The sequence below is a fragment of the Antechinus flavipes genome, chromosome 3, assembly GCF_016432865.1.
Source record: "Antechinus flavipes isolate AdamAnt ecotype Samford, QLD, Australia chromosome 3, AdamAnt_v2, whole genome shotgun sequence".
NCBI lineage: Eukaryota > Metazoa > Chordata > Mammalia > Dasyuromorphia > Dasyuridae > Antechinus > Antechinus flavipes.
The window spans coordinates 306,296,980-306,309,616 of record NC_067400.1 but is presented as its reverse complement, the minus strand read 5'-3'; the positions used below and the strand labels follow the sequence as shown (position 1 = coordinate 306,309,616).

Here is a 12,637-nt window from a genome sequence, read left to right as displayed (position 1 = left end):
GTTCTCCATAATCATTTTTTACTGATCACAGAAGAAAATGGCTATATTTTCTGTGTCTCCAGTAGGAGAGTATATTGAACCCTGTTATGGGACCAGTAGCCAACACTTCCAAAACCAACTTCCAAAGTTTAACATATCCAAAATGGAATTCAGTATCTTTCCTTTTATATTCCCCATTATCTCAGTTACCTCTTAGAGGGCAATGCCATTCTCCCAGATCCTCAGGCTTGTAATCTGGGAATCATCCTAAATTCCTCACTATTTCTCACTCCCTTTTATCCAAGGTGTAGCCAAGACCTGTCAGTTCCTCCTTTTCTGCATCTCTCAAATTGTCCACCTTCTTTCTTTTGCCACAGCTGACACTCTAATGCAGGGTTTCATAATCTCATTCCTGGATTATTGCAAGAGCCTGCTGGTGGGTCTGTTTGCCTCAAGTCTCCCCCTTCTCCATTGTCCTCCACTCAGCCATCAGAATGCTTTTCCCAAAATACGAATTTGACCATGTCACCTCCCTACTCAGTAAACATCAGTGCCTTTCTGTTGTCTTTAAGATCAAATACAAAATTTGTCATTTGTCCTATATCTTCATAATCTAGTCCAGTCATGCTTTTCTAGTTTTCTAACTCTTGAGCAGGTTCGCTGTCCTAGCTGTTCAATGAACAAGACTCATTATCTCTCATCTCTGGGCTGTCCCTCAAACCGGTAATACTTAGCCTCCTCTGTTCTGAGTACTGACCTTTATGGCTTTAAGTCTTATCCTGAGATTCCACCTCCTACTCGGATCCTATTCTAACTCCTCTTCATTCTGGTGCCTTCCCTCTGTGATCATTTCCTGTTTATATTTAACTTGCTTTGTATATATTTGTTTGTATGTTGTCTCCCACATTAGATTGCAAGCTCCCTGAGGGTAAGAATTTTCTTTTGTTCCTTTTTGTATCCCCAAATCTTGCACATTGTCTGGTACATAGTAAGCAGTCAACTGATATTTATTGATTGATATAATCAAAATCATCTATTTTATTTTATGTAATTATTGCCTCTGTCTTTTGTTAGGTTAAGAAATGCTCTGCTTCTCTTTCACTTTTTAATGTTAAAACTCATATTGTATATCAATTTTCAATTTACTGTGGAATATAGTAATGAAATTTTTACTCAGTTTTTATTCTACAATGTTGACTTTTTCTTCTTTCAAATTTAACTTTCTTTGCCTGAAAAGTTCATATGTTAATTCTTATAATAAACAGATTGTACAATAGCATTGATTATTTAAAAACCTACTTTCTGTAGTTGTCAATATCTTTTTCTCTAATAATTTTTTCTTACTGGCAGTGAAAAAAATGAATTTTTTGTTTGGACCAAGAGACAGTCTGGTATAATGGATTGGAGGTCAGGAGACTTAGATTCAAATCTTTGCTTGAACGATCAAATTGATTTTTAAGCTAGTCAATGTCTTATTTATACAATAAGAGAACTGGAATGGATAATCCATAAGGTATTGTGAAATGTTGCTATAGCATGATTCTAAAAGTTCCTCTAAAGTGACCAAATTGAACAGTTTTAACAGACTTGTTGGAGTTTTATTATCACTTAAACAATAACTATGAATGTGTAATTGGTCTCAAGGCTTCTTCAGCGCCTGAATGAAGAGAATTCTGAATTCATTTCTAAGTTATGTACAGATATGCGGCAAAAAATTGCTTCATCACAAAAAATGACTCCACCAACCACTCCAACGGTTGTTGCTCCATCATTGGAAAATAGAGGTTAGTTCCTACAATTCATTATTTTTAATCCTGGTCTTAGTAGCCCACATTTACATACATAGTACTTTAAACTTTCTACATTATTTTCTTCACAACAATCCTGTGAGGAAGTATTGTCCCCATTCTACAGGTAAGAAAACAGAATTCTGAACAGAGAAATTAAATGGCTTGCCCAGAGTTACAGATAAGCATCAGAATGGGAATTGAATTTAGGTTTTCTGGCCCTAAATCCATCACTGTACACTGTCCCATGATCCATCAAAGAAGGGGGCTACTCTGTTTCTTTATAGAACTGAGCCATTATGCAAAGAGTATAAATTGATTTCTGCCCACATTAGCCTAATTGAATGTGATACTGATATTTTTGTTAATTTAAATAATTTTGTATTTTGTTCATATGAGGTGAAATTGTTTCCTTTCCACAGCTTTGAATGGTACTCAAACAGTCAAGAGGATCCAGTCAAGACTGCCACTTGAGGAATCTGCACAGAATGTAGATACAAATTATGCTGCGGGGCAAATGCTGAATCCTAACTCAAGAAAACAAAAGCAGCAGTTAGCCAAAGGTTTAGTTTCTTTGTTTATAAAGATTGATTATATGTTTTATTTATTAGAACTGTTTTGGTGCTGAATAGAATTTTCTTCCTAACATATAGCTACATTCTAAGCTAAAATAGAAGTTTATTGATTCCAGGAAATTTTTTCTGTTTCAAGTAGCTCTGTAGAGAACTGATTCTATTTGCTATAGTGTGTTCTCTCTAAACTACAAAAAACAAAACTATATCAAATATGTATTTTATTTTATCTTTTTATATTTCATTGATGTATTTTGTTTTTAGATGTAGATGACTACCCCCATGCCAGGTGAAGTCTTTTGAGATCTTTTGAAACAAAACAAAAGACTTAATATGGTGATCTCATCTGAAAATGTATATTACACTCCACATTTGGAGCATTCGCTACCTCTCTATTTTTAAATTGTTTTTTATAAATTCTGTTTTTCTCCCTCCCATTTCCCACTCCATTGGGAAAAAAGAAAAGCAAGTTTCATGCAACTAACATAGGTAAAATAAATTCATTGGCTTTATACAAAATTAAAAGTTTTATTTTGCACCCTAACTCTGTATTATCTTTCTGTCAGGAGGTGGGTAATGTATTTAATCAAATTGGTCCTCTGGAATCTTGCATGGTCATTGTAGTGATCATAATTCTTATAGTTTTAAAATTTATTTGCCTTTACATTATTATATGAATTTTTAAAAATTTTGTTTGTTTTATTCTTGATTAGTTTATTAAAGTCTTTAAAATAACTTATTTTGACATGTTATAGTTTAAATTATTCTTCTGATTCTGTGTACTTTATTTTACATCAGTTCATATCATTCTATGTTTCTTTGAGATCATCTGTTTATGTTTTATAGTACAATAATATTCCTTACATTCATATGTCACAAATTATTCAGCTATTGGACATCTCTGTAGTGTCTAGTTTTTTGCCACCATTAAAAAAAAAAAAAAAACCTATAAATAATTTTCTATGTATGGCACTTTTTTCTTTTCCTTTGTTTTTTTTTTTTTTGGGGGGGGGGGAATATAAATTGGGCAATGGTATATCTAGGTCAAAAGACATACATAATTTAACAACTTTTTGTGTATAATTCCAAATTGTTTTCCAAATGGTTGTAACCATTCACAGATGTACCAATAATGCATCATTTTGCCTCTTTTCCCACAGCCCCTTTAACATTTGTCATTTTCCCTTTTGTCATCTTTGCCAATTTTATAGGTATGAAGTAGAATCTCAAAATTGCTTTCATTTGAGTTTCTCGATAGTAGTGATAGGTAACTTTTTCCCCTCCAATATAGCTAAAAATAGATTGAGTTTCTTCTCTTGAAAACTGCTTGTTCCTATCTTTAGAACATTTATCAATTGGAGAATAGCTCTTATTCTTATAAATCTGAATCAGTTCTGTGTGTATGTCTATGTGTTCATATAGGCATCCTTGTCTTGTTTTTAATTAAAATATGCTGCTTTCTTTCTCTCAGTGAAGAAAAAAACAGATATTTCCAAGATGAAGAAAAATGTTTCTTTCAACAATGTAACCACCTCAGATTTACCAAGTGGTGATAGCTCCAGCCTGGATACCCTGAAACACATGATACATGAAGTGGAGCATGAAATGGAAGAATATGAACGATGGACAGGGCGAGAAGTCAAGGGATGGAAAAATAATCAAGGTTTGACTGGTTTTACCTTATCCCTAGTGAGCTCCCTCTGTCGGCTGGTGCGCTATCTTAAGGAGGTAAGAGAAAACACAGACCTCAGTGTTTTATTTTAATTTATTCTTCCCTATACAACCTAAAAGTAGTTTGAACTACCAAACTAAACAAAACTAAGTACAATAAATACTTGGCTATATATGTTAGTAATGTATATAAAAGGGTTTTGTACTTTAAATATTATCTGCAATAAAATTTTAGCTTCAGAAAGATATTTACAGGTACAGTGAAAGTCAGCTAGATAAGGAAATCCACCCTAGTTTTAATTGGAGCCTAAACACAATATAAGTAGGAAGACAAATCTACTTCACATAAGAATGAAACATATGCCAGACCAAATATAAGTAATATCTAACTTGTATGCCATTTTGGGTTATTTTATTTTATTTTTTTCATTTTAGCTTTGCTTTATTTATTGTATCTTGATTTCTCATAAAGTCATTAGCTTCCATTTGCTCAATTCTATTTTTTAAAATATTTTATTATAGCTTGTTATTTATAAGATATATGCATAGGTAATTTTTCAGCATTGACAATTGCAAAACCTTTTGTTCCAATTTTTCCCCTCCTTCCCCTCACTCTCTCCCCCAGATAGGAGGTTGACCAATGCATGTTAAATATGTTAAAGTATAAGTTAAATGCAATATATGTATACATGTCTATACTAAAGTTATTTTGCTGTACAAAACGAATCAGACTTTGAAATAATGTACAATTAACCTGTGAAGGAAATCAAAAATGCAGGCGGACAAAAATAGAGGGATTGGGAATTCGATGTAGTGGTTCATAGTCATCTTCATTTTGGGTTATTTTAAATTGCCACAATTGAGAATTGACCATAAATGAAATTAGACATTTAAATTAGTTTGCTCCTCTTTCATGATTATGATAAAGGTACAAAAATTTTTACTGTATTCAGTTTCTTTGTCACCATTTTAGAGATTACAGGACTAAACATTTTAGCATCTTATTACCTTTTGCTTCCCCTTTCCATCTTCTTTAATTAAAAAATAATTGATTTATTGATTGCAATTTAATTATTTTATCTTGATAAATGATCTGGCTTGGTGTCATTGTGACATTAACAATAGCTGGTTTTTTGTTGTGAACATAAATACATAGAACAGATAAGGGAGAAAACTTTTTCTTCGCATATTATTTTTAATTTTCATCGTAACTGATTCAACATACTTCTGTTGAAGTAAATAATTATTCACATAATTAAATTTTTTGATATAAACTCAATAGCTATCAACAGAAACAAATAAACTTTCAAAATGTAGAGTTTAAAATTTTATATCACATCCTAAGTATTTAACAAAGTTCAAATAATGAATTAACGAACAGGAAAGAAATGCTTCTGTTCTTTGTCATCTTCCATGTCAACTTAAAGTTCTATAATCTTCTGGCTTTGTCTTTGTTTTTGTTTTCCTTTCTGTAGAACTGCAATCAGTTTTCACGGTTTTGGTTCCCTTGATTTTGCTTTGCATCATTTCACATAGGTCTTTCCATACCTCTTTATATCCGTCATATTTATTATTTTGTGACAACCTAAGAGTCTTACATCAATATACCATAATTTATTCAATCATGTTCCAGTTGCACACAATTTTTCCCAACTTTTTGATATACAAATAAAGCAACTGTGAATTTTTTAAAAAATCTAGGTCCTTCCAGAAGATCATTATATACTTCAACAGCAATACTGTATGATGATCAAGTCTGATGGATGTGACCCTCTTCAATAATGAAGTTGAACCAAATCAGTTCCCATAGAGCAGTAATGAACTGAACCAGCTACACCCAGGGAAAGAACTCTGGGAAATGACTATGAACCACTACATAGAATTCCCAATCCCTCTGTTTTTGTCTGCCTGCATTTTTGATTTCTTTCACAGGTTAATTGTACACTATTTCAAAGTCCGACTTTTTATACAGCAAATTAATTGTTTGGACATGTATACATATATTGTATTTAACTTATACTTGAACATATTTAACATATATTAGTCAGTCTGCCATCTGGGGGAAGGGGTAGGGGTAAGGAGGGAAAAAGTTGGAACAAAAGTATTTGTAACTATCAATGCTAAAAAATTACCCATGCATATATCTTGTAAATAAAAAGCTATAATAAAAAAAAATCAAGTCCTTTTTACATTAAAAAAAATTCATGGGAATTAAGTTCTAGCAATAAAAATCACAGAGTTAAAAGAGATTACCAATTTTTTGACTCTTATTTGTACACTTAGTCTTGAAAATACTTAATAATTTGAATCCATTGTTATTTATCTTTCAATTTCTATCCAAATTGTCATTAATATAGTGTCCAACACTAGTTGGACATGCTATTATTCTCTTACCAGATCTCATGATATTAACAATGGAAATCAACCTTCAAATTGTGTTACTTTAGGAATGGTTTGTATTATCTAAAATTCTGCCTCATTTAAAATAATTTTAAAAGTAACTTTAAATTATGACATTTTGATTAGCAGCGTAAGGCATTTGTATTTCTATGTATTTAGGCATGTATTACTTTTAATCCTCACTTCTTTCCCTACCCTTCCCCCTTTTAACTTGGGAATTCATTACCTTTTTTTTCAGAGTGAGATGCAACTGCGTAAGGAGGTTGATACAAGGCAACAACTGGAAGTGGTATTAGGTGATCATCGAGAATTGATTGATGCCCTGACTGCAGAAATTCTCCTTCTCAGAGATGAAAATACTGCTTTACAAGTACTTTAATGAGATTCCAAGCTTTTAATGTGTGACTATTTTTGATATTTTAAAGATTTAATAAAGAATTATGTAGTACAGCTGTTGATGTATAGTTTCAGTATTTGAAACTAGTTAATTACTTATCAATTATTTATTCTCATTGCCATTGATAAAATTTGTTGATCACTTGCTATGTACTGGATTTTGTACTATATATGGAATGTAGAAAGAAGCATATAAACATGGTTTTATCCTCTGTAAGAGTTGATGAAGCTCTAAAACAGTATTGATTGGCTCATACTGAACTACTACTTATTTACTGTAAATGAATACATCATAATCTGCAAAGGGCATTTTGTAATTAAATCGTGTGCCCTTTATAATTGTATCAAGTATTTATATGTTCCTATAACAGTTTAAAAATTCCTACTGAGATAATTGAGAGTAGTAGTTTTCAAATTTTAGATTTCATTTATTTAATGAACAAATTCAAGATATGATTCTTTAGGAATGTTACTATAAAATAAGTACTATAAAGTAGTACAGTGGAAAGAGTCCTAGCTTGTAAGTCAGAGAACCTGAGTTCATATCTTACTCTGTATTGGGTAATACCTGTGTGATCTTGGACAAGTCATTTAGTCATCTTGGGCCTGAGTTTCCTTATTGTAAAACAAGAGGTTTGGACCAAATGGATCTTGCTCTAAACCTGTGGTCCAATTGCATTATAAATCTGTTTCTTTGATTATGTGTAAAGAGTATTAAAAAAAAAAAAAGCCAAACAATAGTGGTATTTTCTATCTTATTTTAGAAGTCTTCATATGAAGACTCACTGACTCTTTTTTGAGGGTTTTTGTTCTGATCTGAGTTGGTTTGAATAGCTTCTGAAGCCCAACTCCAAGATTCCATGAAAGTGTAGTCAAGTTCTGAAGAAAAACTATGGTCAATAGAATTATTACAAGTAAGTTTTTGGCAGAATCTTGCCTGCAGGAGATGAGTTATTTCTTGATTTTTTGGAAGGATTAAGGATAGTGCAGCTGGCAGAAAAAGAGTACTTGGAGAAATGTGATGAAAGACGTAAAAGATAATAAAATCAAAATATTTTGTTGTTCAGTGGTTTCAGTCATGTCTGGCTCTTTGTGATCTTATTTAGTATTTGACAAAGTATTGAAGCTATTTGCCATTTATTAAGCTCATTTTTCAGATGAGGAAACAGAGGCAGACAGGGTGAAATGACTTGTTCGGGGTCATACAGCTTGTAAGTGAATGAGACTAGATTTGGTCTCAAGAAGATGAAACTAATTACAGGTCTGGCATTCTATCAGATCAGAAAATTACAAAAGCCAAATTTAGAAAGAGCACCAAGGAGGAAGGAATTAGGCAGTTTTTAGTGTTGAGATTAATATTGAGGCTAATTGTCACTGCAAAGCAGTGTTGAAATGGGGAAGTACCCATTCAGAATTATTTCATTCAATTGACTTAAAGCTCAATTCTTTGTTATTCCCAAGTATGCAAGAAGTATAAAGTTGTTGAAAAAATATATGAATTAGAGTCAGAAGGCCTAAGTTGGAATCCCTGTTTTGTTAACTTTTCTATAAAATGATAGGCTTGGGCTCCAAAATTTTTAAAGGCTCTGTCAGTTCTAGAACCTCAGGGCTTGTGATCTAGAAAACCTTTTTTTTCCCTAAGCTCTTCTTTTATTTAATTAATCTTGTGATTTTATTGTCATTTATTTGCTGTCATCTGTGCTTAATTGCTTTAATTTCTATTATAACCCTAAGTATTTATCAGGATATCTTGCATAATCTTTTTTTTTCCCTACCTCCTAATTGTTTTGGTACTTTACTTTTTTGCATTTTAAGTGGATTTTTATTTTCTTGTGTTGGTGTGTATGTTTACCATTTCTTTTTTCTTTTGTGTGTTATTGTGTTGGTGAATGAAGGGGACAAAGGAATAGGTAGAGAAGAGAAACCTAGCTCTAAATTCCAGTATATTGAATCAATTGCTAATTTCATTCAATTTAGAACATAGGTCTTTGGATTCATACTGCCTTATACATTAGTTATCAGCCATAAAGAAAATAAGCATAGTAATTGGTAACCTTTACTTGTCTTGAAATAGCATTCATAAAAGCTTAGGGAGTTGAGTAGCAGGAAGGTAGATTGTAAGATCTTTAGGGCAGGAACTGTTTTCCTCAGAACTTAGTATAGTGCATTTGCACATAATAGACACTTAATAATCTGTTTAGTTGAATATCACAGGGAGTCATTTTTAAGCTGTTAGACTAGAATAAAATTATCCTGCTCTTCCTAGAATACTTTAAATTATGAGTTGGATTTTTTTCTCTTAGTATACATCTTTTGTTTTCCTCTTTTCTATTTCAGATGCTTTGATTTCAGGATCTGGGGTGTGTTATTTTAATATTTCTTTTTCCTTTATCTCCCATAGGCAAAACTGCAGCAGTACATGGTAACAACTGATGAGCAATTAATTTCACTCGCACATGCCATTAAAAATATCCCTGTAATAGCATCTAACAGAGAAGAAAACCCAGTCTCCGAAAGGGGATTGGCAATCAGAAGCATTGCCAATAGTCAAGGTATATGTATGATAATACTGAATTATAGGAAAGCATATTTGGGTTTTATTGGCTATTTGAAATTCTGTTTTTTCTTACACTATTGAGTGTGACTACAAAGTAATGACACTAATTTTGATATGTGTAACTTGTAAAATCATTCTCATGATCCATCATGACCTTGTGAACCCTTGAGAACTTGCAAACCTTGAGAACTCATTATAGTGATGAATATAATCTCCTGAAATGCCAAACAGGGTTTGATAGCTTGATATCTTGCTCAAAGCTTGATAGCTTTGATATCTTGATAGCTGCTCAAAGCACTTCTATTTCCCACCATTTTTCAAAAGCCACATTCTGGAGTTAAAAACTGGGGCCTTGTTATTCAAGCTGGGAAGGTCAGGAGCCAAGTAATGGAAGATATTTGTGTGGATGTGCCCATTGGTGATATGATTCTTGACTTTTATGTACTTTATTAGAGTCTCTCTCTCTCTTTCTCTCTCTCTCTCTCTTTTTTTCTTCAGAGGCTCCAGTTATAAATGATAACATCTCTGTTCCATTGATATTCAGAAGGGAAATGACTGAATTCCCCCAGGAAGAACTACCTGTTAAGCTGACTCAGTTGCCAAATCCCCCAGATGGTTCGGGTCTTGCCAGCAGTTTACCGGTCCATATGTTTGAGCCAGCTGTTATGCTAACACCTCCTAGGCAAAAAAGCAACCCAGAGTTCCCTCCAATGCAGGAAGGTGAGAAAGCTTCTTGTCTAATTCAACTCAACAAGCGTTTCCTAACTGCTGACTTTATTAAAGGCCTGGTGTTAAATACTGGGATTATGAAGATAAAAATTAAAAACCTTACTCTTAAGGAGTTTGCATACTGCTAGGGGGAATAAATATACATAAATAATAAGTACAAGATTTTTGGGGACAAAAAAAATACTGATTACTTGGGGAATGGAGGGGAAATTATAAAAAGCTTTTTGTAGGAAGAAATAGAATTATAAGAGGCAGAGTACATTCTAGGTTTACTGTATCACTTGTGAAAATGAGAATGATAAGTGCTGACAACTGGTATTACCAAAATATTTAGGATGTGAAAAAGAGCAATAAGAAATGAGGCCAGATAGGTAGGTTGGAGGAACTGAACTATAGAGGGAATACAACATTGAAGAGTTATTATTTTAACTTAAGGCAATAGAAAAGTGTTGTAGGTTTTTGAGCAGATGAGTAACGGATGAATAATTGGTGAGGGGAGAGACTGAAAAGAGGGAGACCAAATAGGAGTCAGTCATCCCAGTAGAAAGTGGTGAGAACCTCAACTAAAGTAGTGGTAGGCATGTAAGATAATAAAAGGGGATGGATTCAAGAGATGTGGACATAGAACCAGCCAAACTTAGGAATTGGAAGAGGAGGATAAAGGCAAAAGGAAGAGTCAACAGTGACTCAAAGGATTAGAATCTGATTGATTGGAGTGAAGTTCAACAGAAATAGAAGGACTGAGGGAGAGGCAAATGTAATAAGGGAGATAGTGAAGTCTATTTTTGAGATGTTTAGAAAATTCTAGTCATAAACTGTAATTAATATCTAGCAGGCTTTGATATAGTTTATTTCAGGAGAAATATTATTTCCTTTTTGGGAATCATCTGCATAAAGGTAATAGTTGAATTCCTGGGAATGAATGAAATCACCAAGGGAGAGAAAAGAAGAGAACCTGAAACAACTTGAGAAGGTCCCTCAGGCAGGACACCAAAGATGACCCAAAAGAAGGTCATCAAGTTAGAACTCAAGTTGGAGTCCAGGAGAGATCAAACTGATTGGAGCAGAACTCAACAATAGCAGTTGTCAAAGGAACTAGAGAGGAAGAGATTAATTTTTAGGAGGGGGAAAAGTCAGCAAGAGCTGTGGAAATGTCTAGAAGAAGAAGTATTGAGAAAAAGCCATTGGAGTCAGCAGTTAGGCTACGTTCAGTGGTATGATTAGAAAAAAATTGAAGTGTTTTGAAAAGTGAAAGAGGAGATAGAGCTCAAATCTTACAGTGGAGTTTAGATGAAAATGTAAAAGTAAATGTTAAAGAATCTTGCAGAAGGACTCCAATGCACAAGTTATATCCTCTATGTAGAATTTCTGGAAGATACAGACAAGGAAGACAGGGTGAAAAGGCTTAGATTATGATCAACATTTTTGAAGGGAATGGCACATTTATGACATTTTAGATCAATGAAAATTTTCTCTTTTTTTCATTCTTTCTTTGAAGAAGTGTTGAAGTAAAATGTAAAAAAACTAATTTTAGAGTCAGCTAACTTAGCTGGAAAATATTTGACAAATTGAAGCATACTGTATCTATTGTATTTGGATTATATTTGGAAATTTAAAAAAAAAACAGCTCCTCTAATTTTTAAAAATGCTTTAAAAATTCTTAGAGAAAGGGTAACTGCTGTTTAAAAAAAATTGGTAACTTTTTATTATTGTAAAAATTGTTAAGAAATATTAAATTGCTTTAGAGTATATTGTAGAAAATTCTATTAATTTTCATTTAAGTAAATAAGCCTCTGATTTCAGGGACAAGCAAATGAAGAAATGGCATCACTGAGCATTGACGACTTTTTTTTTTTGGCACTTTGTGAAAAGGAGAAGAGATATAGGATGTTACAGTCTTTAGATGATAATGAAATTTGATTATTATACTTAGTATACCTATCCTTCTAGCTAAATAGGTAAATATCTATAATTATCCATTTATATAAGTTATTTCAGTTCTGATAATAACTCCTATTATAAAATCATTCCCTATTATAAAATCTTCAGAGATTTTAAAAACTGAGGACATGAGGATAGATTCTCAATAAAAAATAAAATGGAATAAAATCCTTAATTGGTCGCAATTTGTGATTATTTGACAACTTTTATTTAGCTGATCCTTTCTTCATAGATATTGGGAAAAAGTTTAAAGAGAGAAAACATTTTCCCAAGTATTGGAATCTTTACAAACTGTTAAGTCATTAGAGTTGATAGAGACAATAATTATCTAATTTAGCATGGTTCAGTATCCTTGATCTAATCTTACAAGGAGATGTTTTGGGCCAGAACCTGAAACAAGGTACTAAGTAGAATTAATTGATACAATGCTTGTGTTCACACAAAGGTGTGAACTCATTGGAGTTCACACGTTTGGGAGATTTCAGGGTTTAGTATGAGATAACCGAATTCACACCTCCCTTGAAGCTCTTAGGGCCAGAGAGCACTATGGGAGAAAACCCATAATCCCACTCTCTGATATATAAGAAGAAAGCAGAGGCCCCGTT

At 32.8% G+C, this 12,637-nt stretch overlaps 1 protein-coding gene across 1 annotated transcript in view; it reads left to right on the top strand.

Moving 5' to 3' along the window:
• The window catches only part of SPICE1 (spindle and centriole associated protein 1), a 52,870-nt gene that overhangs the window by 27,013 nt on the left and 13,220 nt on the right, over positions 1 to 12,637 (top strand). The window contains exons 8-13 of the mRNA XM_051985304.1: positions 1,624 to 1,763; positions 2,189 to 2,329; positions 3,810 to 4,066; positions 6,648 to 6,779; positions 9,207 to 9,357; positions 9,861 to 10,082. Of these exons, the coding sequence (XP_051841264.1) occupies positions 1,624 to 1,763; positions 2,189 to 2,329; positions 3,810 to 4,066; positions 6,648 to 6,779; positions 9,207 to 9,357; positions 9,861 to 10,082 (1,043 nt within the window). The remainder of the gene's footprint in view (positions 1 to 1,623; positions 1,764 to 2,188; positions 2,330 to 3,809; positions 4,067 to 6,647; positions 6,780 to 9,206; positions 9,358 to 9,860; positions 10,083 to 12,637) is intronic.